The 22,077-nt window shown below is 41.2% G+C and overlaps 1 protein-coding gene across 2 annotated transcripts in view; it reads right to left on the reverse strand.

Annotated features, from left to right (window-relative positions):
* The window catches only part of MAP3K7 (mitogen-activated protein kinase kinase kinase 7), a 467,450-nt gene that overhangs the window by 114,944 nt on the left and 330,429 nt on the right, over positions 1 to 22,077 (reverse strand). For both annotated transcript variants that reach the window (XM_053710552.1, XM_053710551.1), the window contains exon 9: positions 11,204 to 11,282. In XM_053710552.1, coding sequence (XP_053566527.1) covers positions 11,204 to 11,282 — 79 coding nt within the window. The remainder of the gene's footprint in view (positions 1 to 11,203; positions 11,283 to 22,077) is intronic.

Here is a 22,077-nt window from a genome sequence, read left to right on the forward strand (position 1 = left end):
TCTATCAGCGCTGCCTGGGGATCCCTTGACCTGGACCCGTAACAAGGAAGTTTGGCGTTCTGACGCGACACCATGAGATCCAGTTCTTGTTTGCCACATAGTTGAATCAGCTGGGCAAATACCTCCGGATGGAGCTCCCATTCCCCCGGATGAAAATCCGCCTCCCAGTTCTCTACTCCTGGGATATGGATAGCTGAGAGATGGCAAGAGTGAACTTCTGCCCATAGAATTACCTTTGAAACCTCCAACATTGCCAGGGGGCTCGTTGTTCCCCCCTGATGGTTGATATAGGCTACAGTCGTGATGTTGTCCGACTGAAATCTGATGAACCTGACCGTAGCTAGCTGAGGCCAAGCCTGAAGAGCATTGAATATCGCTCTTAGTTCCAGAATGTTTATTGGAAGGAGTGCCTCCTCCTGAGTCCACGAGCCCTGAGCCTTCAGGGGAGTTCCAGACTGCACTCCAGCCCAGAAGGCTGGCATCTGTCGTTACTATAGTCCAATCTGGCCTGCGGAAGATCATCCCCTTGGACAGATGGACCCGAGATAGCCACCAGAGAAGAGAATCCCTGGTTTCTTGATCCAGATTTAGTAGAGGGAACAAATCTGTGTAATCCCCATTCCACTGACTGAGCATGCAAAGTTGCAGTGGTCTGAGATGTAGGCGGGCAAACGGTACTATGTCCATTGCCGCTACCATTAAACCAATTACTTCCATACACTGAGCCACTGAAGGACGAGAAGTGGAATAAAGAACACGGCAGGAGTCTAGAAGTTTTGACAATCTGGCCTTAGTTAGGTAAATCTTCATTTCTACCGAATCTATCAGAGTCCCTAGGAATGAAACTTTTGTTAGAGGTGATAGAGAACTCTTTCCTTTGTTCACCTTCCACCCATGGGACCTCAGAAATGCCAGAACAATGTCCGTGTGGGACCTGGCAATTTGAAAAGTCGACGCCTGTATCAGAATGTCGTCTAAGTAAGGGGCTACTGCTATACCCTGCGGCCTTAGGACCGCTAGAAGGGACCCTAGAACATTTGTAAAGATTCTTGGTGCCGTGGCCAACCCGAAGGGAAGAGCCACAAACTGGTAGTGCCTGTCTAGAAAAGCAAACCTGAAAAAACGATTATGATCTTTGTGTATCGGGATGTGAAGATAAGCATCCTTTAAGTCTACGGTAGTCATAAATTGACCCTCCTGGATCATAGGAAGGATGGTTCGAATAGTCTCCATCTTGAAGGATGGGACTCTGAGAAATTTGTTTAATATCTTGAGATCTAAGATTGGTCTGAATGTTCCCTCTTTTTTGGGAACTACAAACAGATTTGAATAGAAGCCCTGTCCCTGTTCCTCCTTCGGAACTGGGTGGATCACTCCCATAACTAGGAGGTCTTGAATACAATGTAAGAATGCATCTCTCTTTATCTGGTTTGCAGATTAAAGTGAGAGATGAAATCTCCCTTTTGGGGGAGGTTTTGAATTCCAGAAGATAACCCTTGGACACAATTTCCAATGCCCAGGGATCATGGACATCTCTTGCCCAAGCCTGGGCGAATAGAGAGAGTCTACCCCCTACTAGATCCGTTTCCGGATCGGGGGCTACTCCTTCATGCTGTCTTAGAGGCAGCAGCAGGCTTTTTGGCCTTTCTCCCCTTGTTCCAAGCCTGGTTAGGTCTCCAGACCGGCTTAGACTGGGCAAAAGTTCCCTCTTGTTTTGTGTTAGAGGAAGTTGAAGCTGCACCACTCTTGAAGTTTCGAAAGGGCCGAAAACTAGACTGTTTGGTCCTTAATTTGTTGGACCTATCTTAAGGAAGGGCGTGACCTTTGTCTCCAGTGATGTCAGAAATGATCTCCTTCAATCCAGGCCCGAATAGAGTCTGTCCTTTGAAGGGAATGTTGAGAAGATTAGACTTTGAAGTCACGTCAGCTGACCAGGATTTAAGCCATAGCGTCCTGCGCGCCTGAATAGCAAAACCTGAATTTTTAGCTGTTAGCTTGGTTAAATGAACAACGGCGTCAGAAACAAATGAATTGGCTAGCTTAAGAGCCTTAAGCTTGTCAATAATATCTTCCAGCGGGGTTTCAACCTGTAGAGCCTCCTCTAGAGACTCAAACCAGAAAGCCGCAGCAGCAGTGACTGGGGCAATGCATGCAAGAGGCTGGAGAATAAAACCTTGTTGAATTAAAATTTTCTTAAGGTAACCCTCTAATTTTTTATCCATTGGATCTAGAAAAGCACAACTGTCCTCGACAGGGATAGTGGTATGCTTAGCTAGAGTAGAAACTGTTCCCTCCACCTTAGGGACCGTCTGCCATAAGTCCCGTGTAGCGGCGTCTATAGGAAACATCTTTTTAAAAACAGGAGGGGGAGAGAACGGTACACCTGGTCTATCCCATTCCTTAGTAATAATTTCAGAAAACCTTGTAGGGATTGGAAAAACATCAGTGAAAGTAGGTACTGCATAGTATTTATCCAATCTACATAATTTCTCTGGGACTACAATAGTGTCACAGTCGTCCAGAGTTGCTAAGACCTCCCTGAGCAATATGCGGAGGTGCTCAAGCTTAAATTTAAATGTAGACATATCAGAATCAGGTTGAAGTATCTTCCCTGAATCAGAAAAATCACCCACAGATTGAAGCTCCCCTGCTTCAACTTCAGTACATTGTGAGGGTCTATCAGACATAGCCACTAAAGCGTCAGAGAGCTCTGTATTTATGCTAGTCCCAGAGCTGTCTCGCTTTCCTTGCAATCCTGGCAGTTTAGATAATACCTCTGTAAGGGTATGATTCATAACTGCCGCCATGTCTTGCAAGGTATACGCAATGGGCACGCTAGTTGTACTTGGCGTCCCCTGAGCGGGATTTATAGGTTCTGACACGTGGGGAGAGTTAGACGGCTTCCTCCTTGTCAATTTCTTCTGGTGATAAATTTTTTAAAGCCAGAATATGGTCTTTGTAATCTATAGTAAAATTAGTGCATTTGGTACACATTCTAAGAGGGGGTTCCACAATGGCTTCTAAACATAATGAACAACGAGTTTCCTCTAAGTCAGACATGTTTAAACAGACTAGTAATGAGACCAGCAAGCTTGGAAAACACTTTAATAACTGAACAAGCAAAAAATAAAAACGGTACTGTGCCTTTAAGAGAAAAAAAAAATCACAGAAACTGCAAAACAGTGAAAAAAGCAGTAAATTTTACAAAATTTTTACAGTGTGTATAATAGACTGAAATAGCATTGCACCCACTTGCAAATGGATGATTAACCCCTTAGTTTCAAAACCGGATCAAAAAAACGATATAAACGTTTTTAAACAGTCACAACCAACTGCCACAGCTCTGCTGTGGCCCTACCTGCCCATACGACGACTTTGGAAAGGCACAAAAACCCTTTAGAGAGGTCCTATATGTTCAGGGGACTCATTCAGGGAAGCTGGATGTCTCAAGCTGCAAAAACTACTGCGCACTGTACTCACAGTGAGAGGGCCTTAAAAAACATAATTTATGCTTACCTGATAAATTTATTTCTCTTGTAGTGTGTTCAGTCCACGGGTCATCCATTACTTATGGGATATATTCACCTTCCCAACAGGAAGTTGCAAGAGGATCACCCAAGCAGAGCTGCTATATAGCTCCTCCCCTCACATGTCATATCCAGTCATTCGACCGAAACAAGACGAGAAAGGAGAAACTATAGGGTGCAGTGGTGACTAGAGTTATAATTTAAAATTTAGAACCTGCCTAAAAAAAAAGACAGGGCGGGCCGTGGACTGAACACACTACAAGAGAAATAAATTTATCAGGTAAGCATAAATTATGTTTTCTCTAGTTAAGTGTGTTCAGTCCACGGGTCATCCATTACTTATGGGATACCAATACCAAAGCTAAAGTACACGGATGATGGGAGGGACAAGGCAGGAACATTACACAGAAGGAACCACTGCCTGTAGAACCTTTCTCCCAAAAACAGCTTCCGAAGAAGCAAAGTGTCAAATTTGTAAAATTTGGAAAAAGTATGAAGTGAAGACCAAGTTGCAGCCTTGCAAATCTGTTCAACAGAGGCCTCATTCTTAAAGGCCCAGGTGGAAGCCACAGCTCTAGTGGAATGAGCTGTAATTCTTTCAGGAGGCTGCTGTCCAGCAGTCTCATAAGCTAAACGTATTATGCTACGAAGCCAAAAAGAGAGAGAGGTAGCTGAAGCCTTTTGACCTCTCCTCTGTCCAGAGTAAACGACAAACAGAGAAGAAGTTTGCCAAAAATCTTTAGTTGCCTGTAAGTAGAACTTCAGGGCACGGACCACATCTAGATTATGCAAAAGACGTTCCTTCTTTGAAGAAGGATTAGGACATAATGATAGAACAACAATCTCTTGATTGATATTCCTGTTAGAAACAACCTTAGGTAAAAACCCAGGATTAGTACGCAAGACTACCTTGTCTGAATGAAAGATCAGATAAGGAGAATCACAATGTAAGGCAGATAACTCCGAGACTCTTCGAGCCAAGGAAATAGCCATCAAAAACAGAACTTTCCACGATAAAAGCTTAATATCAATGGAATGAAGGGGTTCAAACGGAACACCCTGAAGAACTTTAAGAACCAAGTTTAAGCTCCACGGAGGAGCAACAGTCTTAAACACAGGCTTAATCCTGGCCAAAGCCTGACAAAAAGCCTGGACGTCTCGATTCTCTGCCAGACGCTTGTGTAAAAGAATAGACAGAGCAGAAATCTGTCCCTTTAGCGAACTAGCGGATAAACCCTTTTCTAAACCCTCTTGTAGAAAAGACAATATCCTAGGAATCTTAACCTTACTCCATGAGTAACTCTTGGATTCACACCAATATAAATATTTACGCCATATCTTATGGTAAATTTTTCTGGTCACAGGTTTCCGAGCCTGTATTAATGTATCAATAACCGACTCCGAGAAACCACGCTTCGATAGAATCAAGCGATCAACCTCCACGCAGTCAGCCTCAGAGAAATTAGATTTGGATGGTTGAAAGGACCCTGAATTAGAAGGTCCTGCCTCAGAGGCAGAGACCATGGTGGACAGGACGACATGTCCACTAGGTCTGCATACCAGGTCCTGCGCGGCCACGCAGGCGCTATCAGAATCACCAATGCTCTCTCCTGTTTGATCTTGGCAATCAGTCGAGGCAGTAACGGAAAAGGTGGAAACACATAAGCCATGTTGAAAACCCAAGGGGCTGCTAGCGCATCTATCAGCACCGCTCCCGGGTCCCTGGACCTGGATCCGTAGCACGGAAGCTTGGCATTCTGGCGAGATGCCATGAGATCCAGTTCCGGTTTGCCCCAACGAAGAATTAGTTGAGCAAATATCTCCGGATGAAGTTCCCACTCCCCCAGATGAAAAGTCTGGTGACTTAGAAAGTCCGCCTCCCAGTTCTCCACGCCTGGGATATAGATCGCTGACAGGTGGCAAGAGTGAGACTCTGCCCAGCGAATTATCTTTGAGACTTCTAACATCGCTAGGGAACTCCTGGTTCCTCCTTGATGATTGATGTAAGCTACAGTCGTGATGTTGTCCGACTGAAACCTGATGAACCTCAGTGTTGCTAACTGAGGCCAAGCTAGGAGAGCATTGAATATTGCTCTTAATTCCAGAATGTTTATTGGAAGGAGTTTCTCCTCCTGAGTCCACGATCCCTGAGCCTTTAGGGAGTTCCAGACTGCGCCCCAGCCTAGTAAGCTGGCATCTGTTGTTAAAATCGTTTAATCTGGTCTGCGAAAGGTCATTCCTTTGGACAGATGAACCCGAGACAACCACCAGAGAAGAGAATCCCTGGTCTCCTGGTCCAGATACAGTAAAGGGGACAGATCTGAGTAATCCCCATTCTACTGACTTAGCATGCATAATTGCAGCGGTCTGAGATGCACTATGTCCATTGCCGCGACCATTAAGCCGATTACTTCCATGCACTGAGCTACTGATGGGCTTGGAATGGAACGAAGGACACGGCAAGCATTTAGAATTTTTGATAACCTGGACTCCGTCAGGTAAATCTTCATCTCTACAGAATCAATAAGAGTCCCTAGGAAGGGGACCCTTGTGAGTGGAAACAGAGAACTCTTTCCCATGTTCACTTTCCACCCATGCGACCTCAGAAATGCTAGAACTATCTCTGTATGAGACTTTGCATTTTGAAAACTTGACGCTTGTATCAGAATGTCGTCTAGGTACGGAGCCACCGCAATGCCTTGCGGTCTTAGTACCGCCAGAAGCGAACCCAGAATCTTTGTAAGAATTCTCGGAGCCGTAGCTAACCCGAAGGGAAGAGCTACAAACTGGTAATGCCTGTCTAGAAAGGCAAACCTTAGGTACCGATAATGATCTTTGTGAATCGGTATGTGAAGGTAGGCATCCTTTAAATCCACTGTGGACCCTCTTGGATCATGGGTAGGATGGTCCGAATGGTTTCCATCTTGAACGATGGAACCCTTAGGAATTTGTTTAAGATTTTTAAGTCTAAGATTGGTCTGAAGGTTCCCTCTTTTTTGGGAACCACAGATTTGAGTAAAACCCTTGCCCTTGTTCCGTTCGCGGAACTGGGTGGATCACTCCCATCACTAAGAGGTCTTGTACACATTGTAGAAATGCCTCTTTCTTTACTAGGTTTGTTGATAACTTTGACAGATGAAACCTCCCTTGTGGAGGAGAAGTTTTGAAATCCAGAAGGTATCCCTGAGATATAATCTCCAACGTCCAGGGATCCTGTACATCTCTTGCCCAAGCCTGGGCAAAGAGAGAAAGTCTGCCCCCCACTAGATCCGTCTCCGGAAAGGGGGCCCTGTCTTCATGCTGTCTTAGGGGCGGAAGTAGGCTTTCTGGCCTGCTTGCCCTTGTTCCATGACTGGTTGCCTTTCCAACCTTGTCTGTAACGAGCAGTAGGACCTTCCTGTTTTGGAGCGGAGGAAGTTGATGCTGCTCCTGCCTTGAAATTACAAAAGGCACGAAAATTAGACTGTTTGGCCTTTGATTTGGCCCTGTCCTGAGGAAGGGAGTGGCCCTTACCTCCAGTAATGTCAGCAATAATTTCCTTCAAGCCGGGCCCGAATAAGGTCTGCCCTTTGAAAGGAATATTCAGTAGTTTAGATTTAGAAGTTACATCTGCTGACCAGGATTTAAGCCATAGCGCTCTGCGTGCCTGTATGGCGAATCCGGAATTCTTAGCCGTAAGTTTGGTTAAATGCACTACGGCATCCGAAACAAACGCATTAGCTAGCTTAAGCGTTCTAAGCTTGCTCAAAGTCTCATCCAATGGTGCTGTGCGAATCGCCTCTTCCAGAGACTCAAACCAGAATGCCGCTGCAGCAGTGACAGGCGCAATGCATGCAAGAGGCTGTAATATAAAATCTTGTTGAACAAACATTTTCTTAAGGTAACCCTCTAATTTTTTATCCATTGGATCTGAGAAAGCACAACTATCCTCCACCGGGATAGTGGTACGCTTGGCTAAAGTAGATACTGCTCCCTCCACCTTAGGGACCGTCTGCCATAAGTCTCGTGTGACGGCGTTTATAGGGAACATTTTTCTAAATATCGGAGGAGGGGAAAAGGGCACACCAGGTTTATCCCACTCCTTGCTAATAATTTCAGTAAGCCTTTTTGGTATAGGAAAAACGTCAGTACACACCGGTACCGCATAGTATTTATCCAGCCTACATAATTTCTCTGGGATTGCCACCGTGTCACAATCATTCAGAGCCGCTAACACTTCCCCTAGCAACATGCGGAGGTTCTCAAGCTTAAAATTTAAAATTTCAAATTTCTGAATCCGGTCTCCCCGAATCAGAACCGTCACCCACAGAATGAAGCTCTCTGTCCTCATGTTCTGCAAATTGTGACGCAGTATCAGACATGGCTCTCGTGTCATCGGCGTGCTCTGTCCTTAACCCAGAGCTATCGCGCTTGCCTCTTAACTCGGGCATATTATATAATACTTCTTTCATAACATTAGCCATATCATGTAAAGTGATTTGTAAGTGCCTTGATGTACTTGGCGCCTCAATCTCACGCATCTCCCGAGCGGGAGACGAAGGTACTGACACGTGAGGAGAGTTAGACGGCATAACTTCCCCCTCGTTGTCTGGTGATAATTTCTTTATCGGTACAGATTGACTTTTATTCAAAGTAATATCAATACAATTGGTACACATATTTCTATTGGGCTCCACATCGGCTTTTGAACATAATGAACAAGCAGATTCCTCTGTATCAGACATGTTTAAACAGACTAGCAATGAAGCTAGCAAGCTTGAAAATTACTTTCAATAAGTTTACAAGCAATATAAAAAACGCTGCAGCGCTTTTAAAAAACACAGTTGAATTAACAAAGAACTAATTCAGTTATAGTCTTAACGGTAAATGTAATAAATTAGCAGAGGATTGCACCCATTAGCAAAAGGATGATTAACCCCTCAATACCCAAAAACGGATATCAAATTAAAATTTAACGCTTTTATCACAGTCAAACACACTGTCACAGGTCTGCTGTGACTGATTACCTCCCTCAAAAACGAATTTTGGAGACCCCTGAGCTCTCTAGAGACGTCCTGGATCAAGGAGGAAGAAACAGGAAGACTGTGCTAGAATTTTAACTGCGCAACAAGGCGCTAAAAAGAAGTCCCTCCTACTCATATTACAACAGTGGGAGACCTGATATAACGTTTTCTATGCAGAAAAATACGTTAGACATGTGGAAAAAAATCATGCCCAAAAAGGATTTATCACCAAAGTACCTCACAAAACGAATAACATGCCAGTAAACGTTTTAAAAACAAACTTTTTCAAAGTCATGCAAAGTTATCACTAAGCCTGCTACCAGTCGCTTCTACTGCAGATAAGGCTTAAGCATTATTTCAGTATTAACAGTATTTTTTCAGTCAAATTCTAGTCCCTAGAAAATAACTCAACTGCGTATACATTTATCAGCCTGATACCAGTCGCTACTACTGCATTTAAGGCTGTACTTACATCATGCGGGTAACAGCAGTGTTTTCTTAGTCAATTCCATTCCCAGAAAATATTTTACTGCACATACCTCATTTGCGGGGAACCCCGCATGCTATTCCCATTTTCTGAAGTTACCCCACTCCTCAGAATGTCGAGAACAGCCAGTGGATCTTAGTTACGCCTGCTAAGATCATAGAAAACCGCAGGCAGATTCTTCTTCCAAATACTGCCTGAGATAGAAAAACAGCACACTCCGGTGCCATTTAAAATAACAAACTTTTGATTGAAGAATAATTAAGTAAAAACTCCAACTCCTCTCGCGACCTCCTTCTTTGTTGAGGGTTGCAAGAGAATGACTGGATATGACATGTGAGGGGAGGAGCTATATAGCAGCTCTGCTTGGGTGATCCTCTTGCAACTTCCTGTTGGGAAGGAGAATATATCCCATAAGTAATGGATGACCCGTGGACTGAACACACTTAACAAGAGAAAACTATCCCTTGGCAAAATCTAGTCAGCCATGTGGAAAAACTGCGCCCCAGAATAAAGTTTTAGCACCAATATGTAATAAACTTTTATATACCTCAAGCAAACGTTATATCTATTCAGTAATGGGAGTAAATAACAAAAATATTACCCTTTGCAGCAAGCATGATACCAGTCGTTATTAAATCACTGTAATCAGGCTTACCTTAAATAAATCCGGTATTGTCAGCATTTTCTAGATTATCTCTCTAGAAAAATTTAAAACTGCACATACCTCAGAGCAGGAGACCCTGCACGCTATTCCCCCAGCTGAAGTTACCCATCTCTTCAGTTATGTGTGAGAACAGCAGTGGATCTTAGTTACAAACCGCTAAGATCATCAAAAACCACAGGCAGACTCTTCTTCAACTTTCTGCCTGAGGCTAAAATAGTACAACTCCGGTACCATTTGAAAATAATAAACTTTTGATTGAAGATAAACTACATTAATGCATCACATCTCTCTAGCTACTTCCCTTGTCGAGAGCTGCAAGAGAATGACTGGGAGGTGGCAGTTAGGGGAGGAGCTATATAGACAGCTCTGCTGTGGGTGATCCTCTTGCAGCTTCCTATTGGGAAGGAGAATATCCCACAAGTAATGGATGAATCCATGGACTGGATACACCTTACAAGAGGAAGACTTCCAGCACCTTGCCACAGCACTGCTGTGGCGCCTACCTGCCATTCAGAACGATTTGTGGGGAAAAAAATCTCCTTTACAGCCCTCAAACACAGCAGGAACCATTGGAGAAGCAGTTGGATGACTAAGGAAAAGAAAATGGATGACTAAGAAAAAGAAAATGCGCAACTGAGGCGCGAAAATAGGCCCCTCCCACCTCACTCGATGTTTTGAGGCCTATTAGAAAAACACCTGAGTGTCTCTTAATTAACCATGTGGGTTAAAAACCCTAAAAACAGCCAAAATTACACCTTTAGTCCCTTAAAAAAAAACGTTATAATTGCATCATTTACTGAACAAACAAAAAACGTTTTTTCCTAACAGTGTCACCAGTAACTTATGAGCCTTTCAAATAAGCTGAAATTCCTATCCAAGTGTCTGAATACAGCTTACCCTTCCCTCATGGGGATATTGTCAGTCTTTTCTAGAATTAACACAGTTTGTCTAGAAAAAATAGACTGAATATACCTCATATGCAGCTTAGCATGCAAACCGTTCCCCCAACTGAAGTTTTCCTGTACTCTTCAGCCCTTGTGAGAACAGCAGTGGATCTTAGTTACAAAATGCTAAGATCATAATCCTCCTTGCAGAAATCTTCATCCCTTTTCTGCCAAAGAGGAAATAGTAAACACCGGCACCATTTAAAACAACAAACTTTTGCTTGAGAAATAAAAAACTAACATTTTTGTCACCACACTTGCTCTGCCCTTCCTAGTTTCTTAGAGTAGGCAAAGAGAATGACTGGGGGGTGGAGCTAAGGGGGGAGCTATATAGACAGCTCTGCTGTGGGTGCTCTCTTTGCCACTTCCTGTTGGGAAGGAGAATATCCCACAAGTAAGGATGAATCCGTGGACTCTATACATCTTACAAGAGAAAAATGGGTTTAGTATCCCTTTAAGCATCATCCGAAATGTATCTCAAAAGGACAATTATATCAAAGACATCCTAAAGGGCAAATAACTAGTAATATGTTATTATGGTGAAAGTTACAAGATGACAATAGATAAATAAACTGTACCTGTACTAGTGGCAGAATTGCTCTGACCCTCATCAGAGTACTGAGGATACTGTAAAGACACATCGGCTCCAGGGAAATACTGAAATATTAACAAAACATAAGCTAAACACAAAAATGTAGTAATAATAGCATTGCACTATTTACATCTGTAGCTGCTGAGCAGTTAAACTTGGGTAAATACTATGAGTTCTCATGCCAAGAGGCAATTTAATTCTCAATGGCATTTATTCATGCAAAAATTGTACATGTATTAAAATCACAGCTAAATATTACCAAATGACTACATCAATTAGTAACAGATTTAACTGATTCTACCAAAAGCTATTCAGCAAATGCAAATAAAAGCAGCAGCACCTTAATTATGCATCAAAGGTATCTTTTATTTGTGAGACATCACAGCTTATAGTAACAACGTTTCGGTCAGTCAATGACCTTAATATCATGTTATACATTTCACCCTCTCTGTTCACAATTTATACCCTTACCAAAGGGAAGGGGTCTAATTACCTGTTCAGGTGTATCAACAATTTTCATCTATATACATAATTCACACACACCCTCTAGTGGCCAAAACAGATAGAAATCTTCTTAACCCATCAGGACCTGAAAAACATACATCTTTGATTAAAAACACATTTAGAATAGTACAAGCTATTTTCAAAACATCATAACACATCTGTTTTAACATTAATAATCAAATATATCATACCACCACATTGGTACATAGTTAATATCATCAGTATATAGTTATGTTTATTTTACAGAGTGACAACCCAGTCAATCTCTTTATTCATTCCTACTGGAACCATAGACTGTAGGGTGTAAATCCAGAAAGTCTCCCTGGATTTAAACATTTTTAATCTATCGCCCCCCCCCCCCCCCCGTCTAGGTCTCCTAACATGCTCAATGATCTGGAATCTAAGCTGAGAAATTAAGTGACCTGCAAAAAATGATTAGATACAGGGGCATCCATGTCTTTCCTACGAATGTTAGATTTATGTTGATTCATTCGATCTCTGGCTCTACGTGTTGACTCCCCAATATAAATTTTTTACAGGGACACTTAATTAAATATATAATATAATCAGTGTTACACGTATAAAAGCCAGAGATCTTAAATTTTCTCCCAGTTAATGGGTGAACAAAAACATCTCTCCCTTAATCATGTTGTTGCAGTTACAACACCCCAAACAGGGATAACTACCCAGTCGTGGAGTTGAAATAAATGTTTGTCTAAACCCCTTTTCAAGGCCAATATTATCTTTGACCGACGTATCTCTCACGTTCTTACTCCTTCTATATGCTGGCATAGGATGTTCCTAAAATTCTTTGATATGTGCATTAAGATCCCTAATCACAGGCCAATGTTTCTTAATGATTCCATTGATTCTTTACTAAGGGAATTGTACTCTGTAACAAACATCAGTCTGTTTTGTTTTTCGCTCTCTCTTTTATTTTGGTTCCCCTAAGGATAGATTCCCTAGGGGTCATCTCAACCTCTGATTTGTTGTTCAATAAGAGGCTTAGGAAAACCCCTCTCAAGAAAACAGTCCCCCATTTCTCTTAGTCTAGTCCTCACTTTTGCTTCATCTGAAACAATTGTCTTAACACGTAAGAGCTGACTTCTAGGTAAACTTTTGATAAGTGAGGGAGGATGTGCACTGTCATACCTTAGTAAACTATTCCTATCACTTGCTTTTCTATAAAAGTCTGTCTTCAAGCCTCTGCCATCCTTAATAACAGAGGTGTCCAAAAAGGCCACAGATTCCTCACTATAAGTTAATTTGAATTTAATACCACGTGTAGAAATGTTCAGATCGGCCACAAACTCAGTCAGGGAGTCAATGTCGCCCCCCCCCCCATATGCCAAACACATCATCAATATATCTAAACCATCTTATTCCATACTTTTGGAATGCTATTGTGGCATAAACAAATCTTTCCTCATAGATATTCATATAGATGTTGGCATATGTGGGGGCGACATTTGACCCCATGGCAGTCCCTTGACATTGAATATAAAACTGGTCCTGAAAAAGGAAATAGTTACAATAAAGGATCAACTGTAGCAATTCAATAACAAATTCACATTCAGTATCTGATAATATACCACTAGAGGTTATAGCCTGTATTGTAGCATCCAAGCCACTATTATGTGTGATTGATGTATAAAGGCTATTCACGTCTAGTGTATATAGAATAAATGTGTCACTCTGTAAAGCAATTTAGTTAAACTTATTCAAAAAGTCCCCAGTATCTTTGATATAAGACAATGATGCAATAACCAAAGGCCTCAATATCTTATCTAGGTATATTGACATATTAGTAAGGATAGAGTTAGTACTTGCCACGATTGGACGACCTGGTGGCCTCTCATAGCTCTTGTGTATTTTTGGCAATGTGTAAAAAAAACGGTATAGAAAAAGTACTTTGAATCAGAAAGCTCTGTTCTTTTTCTAAAATGAACCCATTACACATTGCCTTAAATACACATTTTTCGAGCTCCTTTTTAACCTCAAAAGAGGGATCCCTTTCTAGTGGCAAATACACATCTCTATCCTGAAGCTGAGTTCTAATTTCATGTATATAGTAGTTTCTGTCTCGTATCACTGTAGCTCCGCCTTTATCGGCCTGCTTACATATAATTTGCTTATTAGTTCTTAAAGGGGCAGTCTAGTCAAAATTAAACTTTCATGATTTAGGGCATGTAATTTTAAAAAACTTTCCAATTTACTTCTATTATCTAATTTGCTCAATTCTTTAGATATCCTTTGTTGAAGAAATAGCAATGCACATGTGTGAGCCAATCACACAAGGCCTCTATGTGCAGCAACCAATCAGCAGCTACTGAGCATATCTAGATATGCTTTTCAGCAAGTGATATCAAGAGAATGAAGCAAATGAGATAATAGAAGTAAATTAGAAAGTTGTTTAAAAATGACATGCTCTTTCTAAATCACGAAAGAAAAAATGAGGGTTTCATGTCCCTTTAAATCCACTAAAGCTTTGTGTTCAGATACAGTAAAATTCTTCCCAGATGTTAGTTTTTCTCCTCTTTTCCTATAGGGTATACTTTTACCCCGTCCTACCATACTGCTCTGTTTTAACAGATCTACATCTCTAAGGACCAATTGCATTAAAGTATCCATACTAGTGTTGTTAACAATAGGTGTAAAACTACTCTTATTTCTCAAGTTTAAACTACTAAGTGACAACATCCTATTATCTGTGGAAACATTAACAAAATTCCCAACCTCTGCATTAGTACCAAAAAACATTTTCAATTTCACAGTCCGGAAGAATGAATATAAGTCCCTCTGCAGGTTGAAAAAATTACATTTAGATTGGGGATAAAACAATAGTCCTTTATCAATAACAATTCCCTCAGTCTCAGTTAAGATGTGTTTAGAGATATTTACCCCTAAACCCGCTTTGTCTTGTTGCGGGTAACTCTCTGTGTGCTCTGCTCCCTCTGTTCCGGCACAGTGGCACTTGCGACGATGTTTCCTTCCGCCTCTGTGCTTGCTCCCGAGACCCCCGGCGAATCACCAGTTAATGACTTAGAATTCACACGCCGATCACGTGTACGGTGTTGCCTTCTCCAATTGGATCCGCCATGTCGTCTGCTGTCGTCATCCTGAGCGCCCCTCGACCACTGGTATACGGTCCCACTCCGATAGTCCTCCTCATCCCTGAGGAATTTCTGTTGCTTACGGCCCTCAATGACCTTTTGAAGTTCGCCAATGTTGGCATTTATCGAAGCCAACATTTTGGCCATCTCCTCCGCTGACAGCATCGACTTCAAGGCTCCCTCTAGACGTGTGATCTCATCACTCTGCTTCTCCAAGTCATACTGCAGGTACTCAACCGTTAAAACCAGGAGGTCCAGGGAACATTTGTTTAGAATATAGGTAATTTAGCAGTGTATTCTTTGTTCTCTCGCATCAAGCTAACCCTAACATTCATACAGAAGCCCCTTTTAAGTAGGAACATCAGTAGGTGGTGTCTGGAGAAAATTTCTTGAACCACGTACCAGTGTGGTGATTCTGGCGGCCTCCAGGTCGCTATATGTAAATGTCTGAAGGTCAGTCTCAACTTGTGTTTTTTTCCATTTTGTATATAGGCTTAAGGAGTGCACGTAGCCAAGTGCAGTACAGATAGATGAACACAACAAATATGGCACAGCACTCACAGCCCAATATTCTGGTGCACGCTGCAAGGACTCTGCACAAGCCCCTCAATCCATTCAGCAAATGCAAATAAAAGCAGCAGCACCTTAATTATGCATCAAAGGTATCTTTTATTTTTGAGACATCACAGCTTATAGTAACAACGTTTCGGTCAGTCAATGACCTTAATCATGTTATACATTTCTCCCTTTCTGTTCACAATTTATACCCTTACCAAAGGGGAGGGGTCTAATTACCTGTTCAGATGTATCAACAAATTTCATCTATATACATAATTCACACACACCCTCTAGTGGCCAAAACAGATAGAAATTGTTGATACACCTGAACAGGTAATTAGACCCCACCCCTTTGGTAAGGGTATAAATTGTGAACAGAAAGGGAGAAATGTATAACATGATTAAGGTCATTGACTGACCGAAACGTTGTTACTATAAGCTGTGATGTCTCACAAATAAAAGATACCTTTGATGCATAATTAAGGTGCTGCTGCTTTTATTTGCATTTGCTGAATGGATTGAGGGACTTGTGCAGAGTCCTTGCAGTGTGCACCAGAATATTGGGCTGTGAGTGCTGTGCCATATCTGTTGTGTTCATCTATCTGTACTGCACTTGGCTACGTGCACTCCTTAAGCCTATATACAAAATGGAAAAAACACAAGTTGAGACTGACCTTCAGACATTTACATATAGCGACTTGGAGGCCGCCAGTATCACCACACCTACTAATGATTCTACTAAAGAGTATGAAAAACTTAAGAAAAAACACCTGGCTTATGAACTCCACGCCACGACCCTAGCTGAATACCATAGGGTCCAGCGTATACCAAGGGGCCTCCGTATGAATGTTAGGCCTACCTTGATGCAAGAGAACAAAGAATACACTGAGAAATGTACCTAGATACTAAACAAATGTTCCCTGGACCTCCTGGTTTTAACGGTTGAGTACCTGCAGTATGACTTGGAGAAGCAGAGTGATGAGATCACACGTCTAGAGGGAGCCTTTAAGTCGATGCTGTCAGCGGAGATGGCCAAAATGTTGGCTTCGATAAATGCCAACATTGGCGAACTTCAAAAGATCATTGAGGCCCGTAAGCGACAGAAATTCCTCAGGGATGAGGAGGACTATCGGAGTGGGACCTTATACCGGTGGTCGAGGGGCGCTCAGGATGACGACAGCAGACGACATGGCGGATCCAATTGGAGAAGGCAACACCATACACGTGATCTGCGTGTGAATTCTAAGTCATCAACCAGTGACTCGTCGGGGGACTCAGCAGCAAGCACAGAGGCGGAAGGAAACATCGTCGCAAGCGACACTAAACCGGAACAGAAGGAGCAGCACACACAGAGTTACCCGCAACAAGACAAAGCGGGTTTAGGGGTAAATATCCCTTAACACATCTTAACTGAGACTGAGGGAATTGTTATTGATAAAGGACTATCGTTTTGTACAAAATCTAAATGTAATTTTTTCAACCTGCAGAGGGACTTATATTCATTCTTCCGGACTGTGAAATTGAAAATGTTTTTTGGCACTAATGCAGAGGTTGGGAATTTTGTTAATGTTTACACAGATAATAGGATGTTATCACTTAGTAATTTAAACTTGAGAAATAAGAGTAGTTTTACACCTATTGTTAACAACACTAGTATGGATACTTTCATGCAATTGGTCCTTAGAGATGTAGATCTGTTAAAACAGAGCAGTATGGTAGGACGGGGTAAAAGGATACCCTATAGGAATAGAGGAGAAATACTAACATCTGGGCAGAATTTTACTGTATCTGAACACACAGCTTTAGTGGATTTAAGAACTAATAAGCAAATTATATGTAAGCCGGCCGATAAAGGCGGAGCTACAGTGATACGAGACAGAAACTACTATATACATGAAATTAGAACTCAGCTTCAGGATAGAGATGTGTATTTGCCACTAGAAAGGGATCCCTCTTTTGAGGTTAAAAAGGAGCTCGAAAAATGTGTATTTAAGGCAATGTGTAATGGGTTCATTTCAGAAAAAGAACAAAACTTTCTGATTCAAAGTACCTTTTCTATACCGTTTTTTTACACATTGCCAAACATACACAAGAGCTATGAGAGGCCACCAGGTCGTCCAATCGTGGCAAGTACTAACTCTATCCTTACTAATCTGTCAATATACCTAGATAAGATATTGAGGCCTTTGGTTATTGCATCATTGTCTTATATCAAAGATACTGGGGACTTTTTGAATAAGCATAACGAAATTGCTTTACAGAGTGACAAATTTATTCTATATACACTAGACGTGAATAGCCTTTATACATCAATCACACATAATAGTGGCTTGGATGCTACAATACAGGCTATAACCTCTAGTGGTATATTATCAGATACTGAATGTGAATTTGTTATTGAATTGCTACAGTTGATCCTTTATTGTAACTATTTCCTTTTTCAGGACCAGTTTTATATTCAATGTCAAGGGACTGCCATGGGGTCAAATGTCGCCCCCACATATGCCAACATCTATATGAATGTCTATGAGGAAAGATTTGTTTATGCCAATAGCATGTTCCAAAAGTATGGATTATGTTGGTTTAGATACATTGATGATGTGTTTGGCATATGGGGGGGCGACATTGACTCCCTGACTGAGTTTGTGGCCGATCTGAACATTTCTACACGTCATATTAAATTCAAATTAACTTATAGTGAGGAATCTGTGGCCTTTTGGACACCTCTGTTATTAAGGATGGCAGAGGCTTGAAGACAGACTTTTATAGAAAAGCAAGTGATAGGAATAGTTTACTAAGGTATGACAGTGCACATCCTCCCTCACTTATCAAAAGTTTACCTAGAAGTCAGCTCTTACGTGTTAAGACAATTGTTTCAGATGAAGCAAAAGTGAGGACTAGACTAAGAGAAATGGGGGACTGTTTTCTTGAGAGGGGTTTTCCTAAGCCTCTTATTGAACAACAAATCAGAGGTTGAGATGACCCCTAGGGAATCTATCCTTAGGGGAACCAAAATAAAAGAGAGAGCGAAAAACAAAACAGACTGATGTTTGTTACAGAGTACAATTCCCATAGTAAAAGAATCAATTGAATAATTAAGAAACATTGGCCTGTGATTAGGGATCTTAATGCACATGTCAAAGAATTTCAGGAACATCCTATGCCAGCATATAGAAGGAGTAAGAACGTGAGAGATACGTTGGTCAAAGCTGATATTGGCCCTGAAAAGGGGTTTAGACAAACATTTATTTCAACTCCACTACTGGGTAGTTATCCCTGTTTGGGGTGTTGTAACTGCAACAACATGATTAAGGGAGATGTTTTTGTTCACCCAAGAACTGGGAGAAAATGTAAGATCTCTGGCTTTTATACATGTAACACTGATTATATTATATTATATATTTAATTAAGTGTCCCTGTTCAAAAATCTATATTGGGGAGTCAACACGTAGAGCCAGAGATCGAATGAACATAAATCTAACATTTGTAGGAAAAACATGGATGGCCCTGTATTTAATCATTTTTTGCAGGCAGGTCACTCAATCTCTCAGCTCAGATTCCAGATCATTGAGCATGTTAGGAGACCTAGACGGGGGGGGGGGGGGGTCTATGGTTCCAATAGGAATGAATAAAGGGATTGATTGGATTGTCACTCTGTAAAATAAACATATCTATATATTGATATTAACTAAGTACCAATGTGGCGGCATGATATATTTGATTATTAATGTTAAAACAGATGTGTTATGATGATGATTTTGAAAATAGCTTTTACTATTCTAAATGTGTTTTTAATCAAAGATGTATGTTTTTCAGGTCCTAATGGGTTAAGAAGATTTCTATCTGTTTTGGCCACTAGAGGGTGTGTGTGAATTATGTATATAGATGAAAATTGTTGATACATCTAAACAGGTCATTAGACTCCTCCCCTTTGGTAAGGGTATAAATTGTGAACAGAGAGGGAGAAATCTATAACATGATTAAGGTCATTGACTGACCGAAACGTCGTTACTATAAGCTGTGATGTCTCACAAATAAAAGATACCTTTGATGCATAATTAAGGTGCTGCTGCTTTTATGTGCATTTGCTGAATGGATTGAGGGGCTTGTGCAGAGTCCTTGCAGCGTGCACCAGAATATTGGGCTGTGAGTGCTGTGCAATATCTGTTGTGTTCATCTACCAAAAGCTAAACAGTTATGTCTGCTAGGACCACTAATACAATTATAAAAGTAAAGCACTGTTTGTAATACCACGGACATAAATCTGACCAGATTTTGTGACAAACCAACTAATAAATAGGATGTACTTAAAAGGATATTAAATAGTATGTATTATAAAATGTTTAATTAAACTTAGTAAAAAATAATTTCCAATACACATTTTGTATCATTTTCCAAATTAATCTTTCAAGATTCAGATACAGCATACAACTTTAAAGAGCTTTCCAATTTACTTCTACTATCTAATTTGCTTCGTTCTCATTGTATCCGTTGCTGAAAAGCATACCTATGTAGGCTCAGGAGGTATTGGTGGCTGCACATATATGCCACTTGTTATTGGTTTAAGGATTGTGTTCATCTAGCGCCTAGAAGTACGGTAAATTGCTGCTTCTTAAATTATACCAAGAGAATGAAACGAAATAGATAATAGAAGTAAATTGTAAAGTTGATTAAAATTGCATGCTCTATCTTAATCATGAAATAATTTTGGGTTTCATGTCCCTGTAAAAGGGAAACTGAAGTCAAATTTAAACTTGCATGCTTCAGATAGGGCATGCAATTTTAAACAACTTTCCAATTCACTTTAATCAACAAATTTGCTTTGTTATCGTGGTATTCTTAGTTGAAAGCTAAACCTAGGTAGGCTCATATGCTTATTTTAAGCCCTTGAAGCCCACCTTTTGTGTCAATGCATTTAACAGTTTTTAACAGCTAGAGGGCGTTAGTACAATGTTATCTATAGGGCCCACAGGAACTAACGCCCATGGAGTTACTTATGAGAGGGCACTGATTGGCTAAAATGCAAGTCTGTCAAAAGAACTGAAATAAGGGGACAGTCTATACAAGGTAATCACAGAGGGAAAAAACATAATTTATGCTTACCTGATAAATTTATTTCTCTTGTGATGTACCGAGTCCACGGATTCATCCTTACTTGTGGGATATTCTCCTCCCCTACAGGAAGTGGCAGAGAGAGCACCCACAGCAGAGCTGCCTATATAGCTCCCCCGTTAGCTCCACCCCCCAGTAATTCGACCAAAGGCTAGGAAGAAAAAAACTATAGGGTGCAGTGGTGACTGAAAGTTTAAAAAAAAAAAAAAAAAACAATTTATGCTTACCTGATAAATTTATTTCTCTTGTAGTGTGTTCAGTCCACGGGTCATCCATTACTTATGGGATATATTCTCCTTCCCAACAGGAAGTTGCAAGAGGATCACCCAAGCAGAGCTGCTATATAGCTCCTCCCCTCACATGTCATATCCAGTCATTTCGACCGAAACAAGAAGAGAAAGGAGAAACTATAGGGTGCAGTGGTGACTGGAGTTATAATTTAAAATTTAGAACCTGCCTCAAAAGGACAGGGCGGGCCGTGGACTGAACACACTACAAGAGAAATAAATTTATCAGGTAAGCATAAATTATGTTTTCTCTTGTTAAGTGTGTTCAGTCCACGGGTCATCCATTACTTATGGGATACCAATACCAAAGCTAAAGTACACAGATGAAGGGAGGGACAAGGCAGGAACATTAAACAGAAGGAACCACTGCCTGTAGAACCTTTCTCCCAAAAACAGCCTCCAAAGAAGCAAAAGTGTCAAATTTGTAAAATTTGGAAAAAGTATGAAGTGAAGACCAAGTTGCAGCCTTGCAAATCTGTTCAACAGAGGCCTCATTTTTAAAGGCCCAAGTGGAAGCCACAGCTCTAGTGGAATGAGCTGTAATTCTTTAAGGAGGCTGCTGTCCAGCAGTCTCATAGGCTAAACGTATTATGCTACGAAGCCAAAAAGAGAGAGAGGTAGCCGAAGCCTTTTGACCTCTCCTCTGTCCAGAGTAAACGACAAACAGGGAAGAAGTTTGTCGAAAATCTTTAGTTGCCTGTAAGTAGAACTTCAGGGCACGGACCACGTCTAGATTATGCACAAGACGTTCCTTCTTTGAAGAAGGATTAGGACACAATGATGGAACAACAATCTCTTGATTGATATTCCTGTTAGAAACAACCTTAGGCAAAAATCCAGGTTTAGTACGCAGGACTACCTTGTCTGAATGAAAGATCAGATAAGGAGAATCACAAAGTAAGGCAGATAACTCCGAGACTCTTCGAGCCGAGGAAATAGCCATCAAAAACAGAACTTTCCAAGATAAAAGCTTAATATCAATGGAATGAAGGGGTTCAAACGGAACACCCTGAAGAACTTTAAGAACCAAGTTTAAGCTCCACGGAGGAGCAACAGCCTTAAACACAGGCTTAATCCTAGCCAAAGCCTGACAAAAAGCCTGGACGTCTGGATTCCCTGCCAGACGCTTGTGTAAAAGAATAGACAGAGCAGAGATCTGTCCCTTTAGTGAACTAGCGGATAAGCCCTTTTCTAAACCCTCTTGTAGAAAAGCCAATATCCTAGGAATCCTAACCTTACTCCATGAGTAACTCTTGGATTCACACCAATATAAATATTTACGCCAT

Source organism: Bombina bombina, chromosome 4, assembly GCF_027579735.1.
Source record: "Bombina bombina isolate aBomBom1 chromosome 4, aBomBom1.pri, whole genome shotgun sequence".
NCBI lineage: Eukaryota > Metazoa > Chordata > Amphibia > Anura > Bombinatoridae > Bombina > Bombina bombina.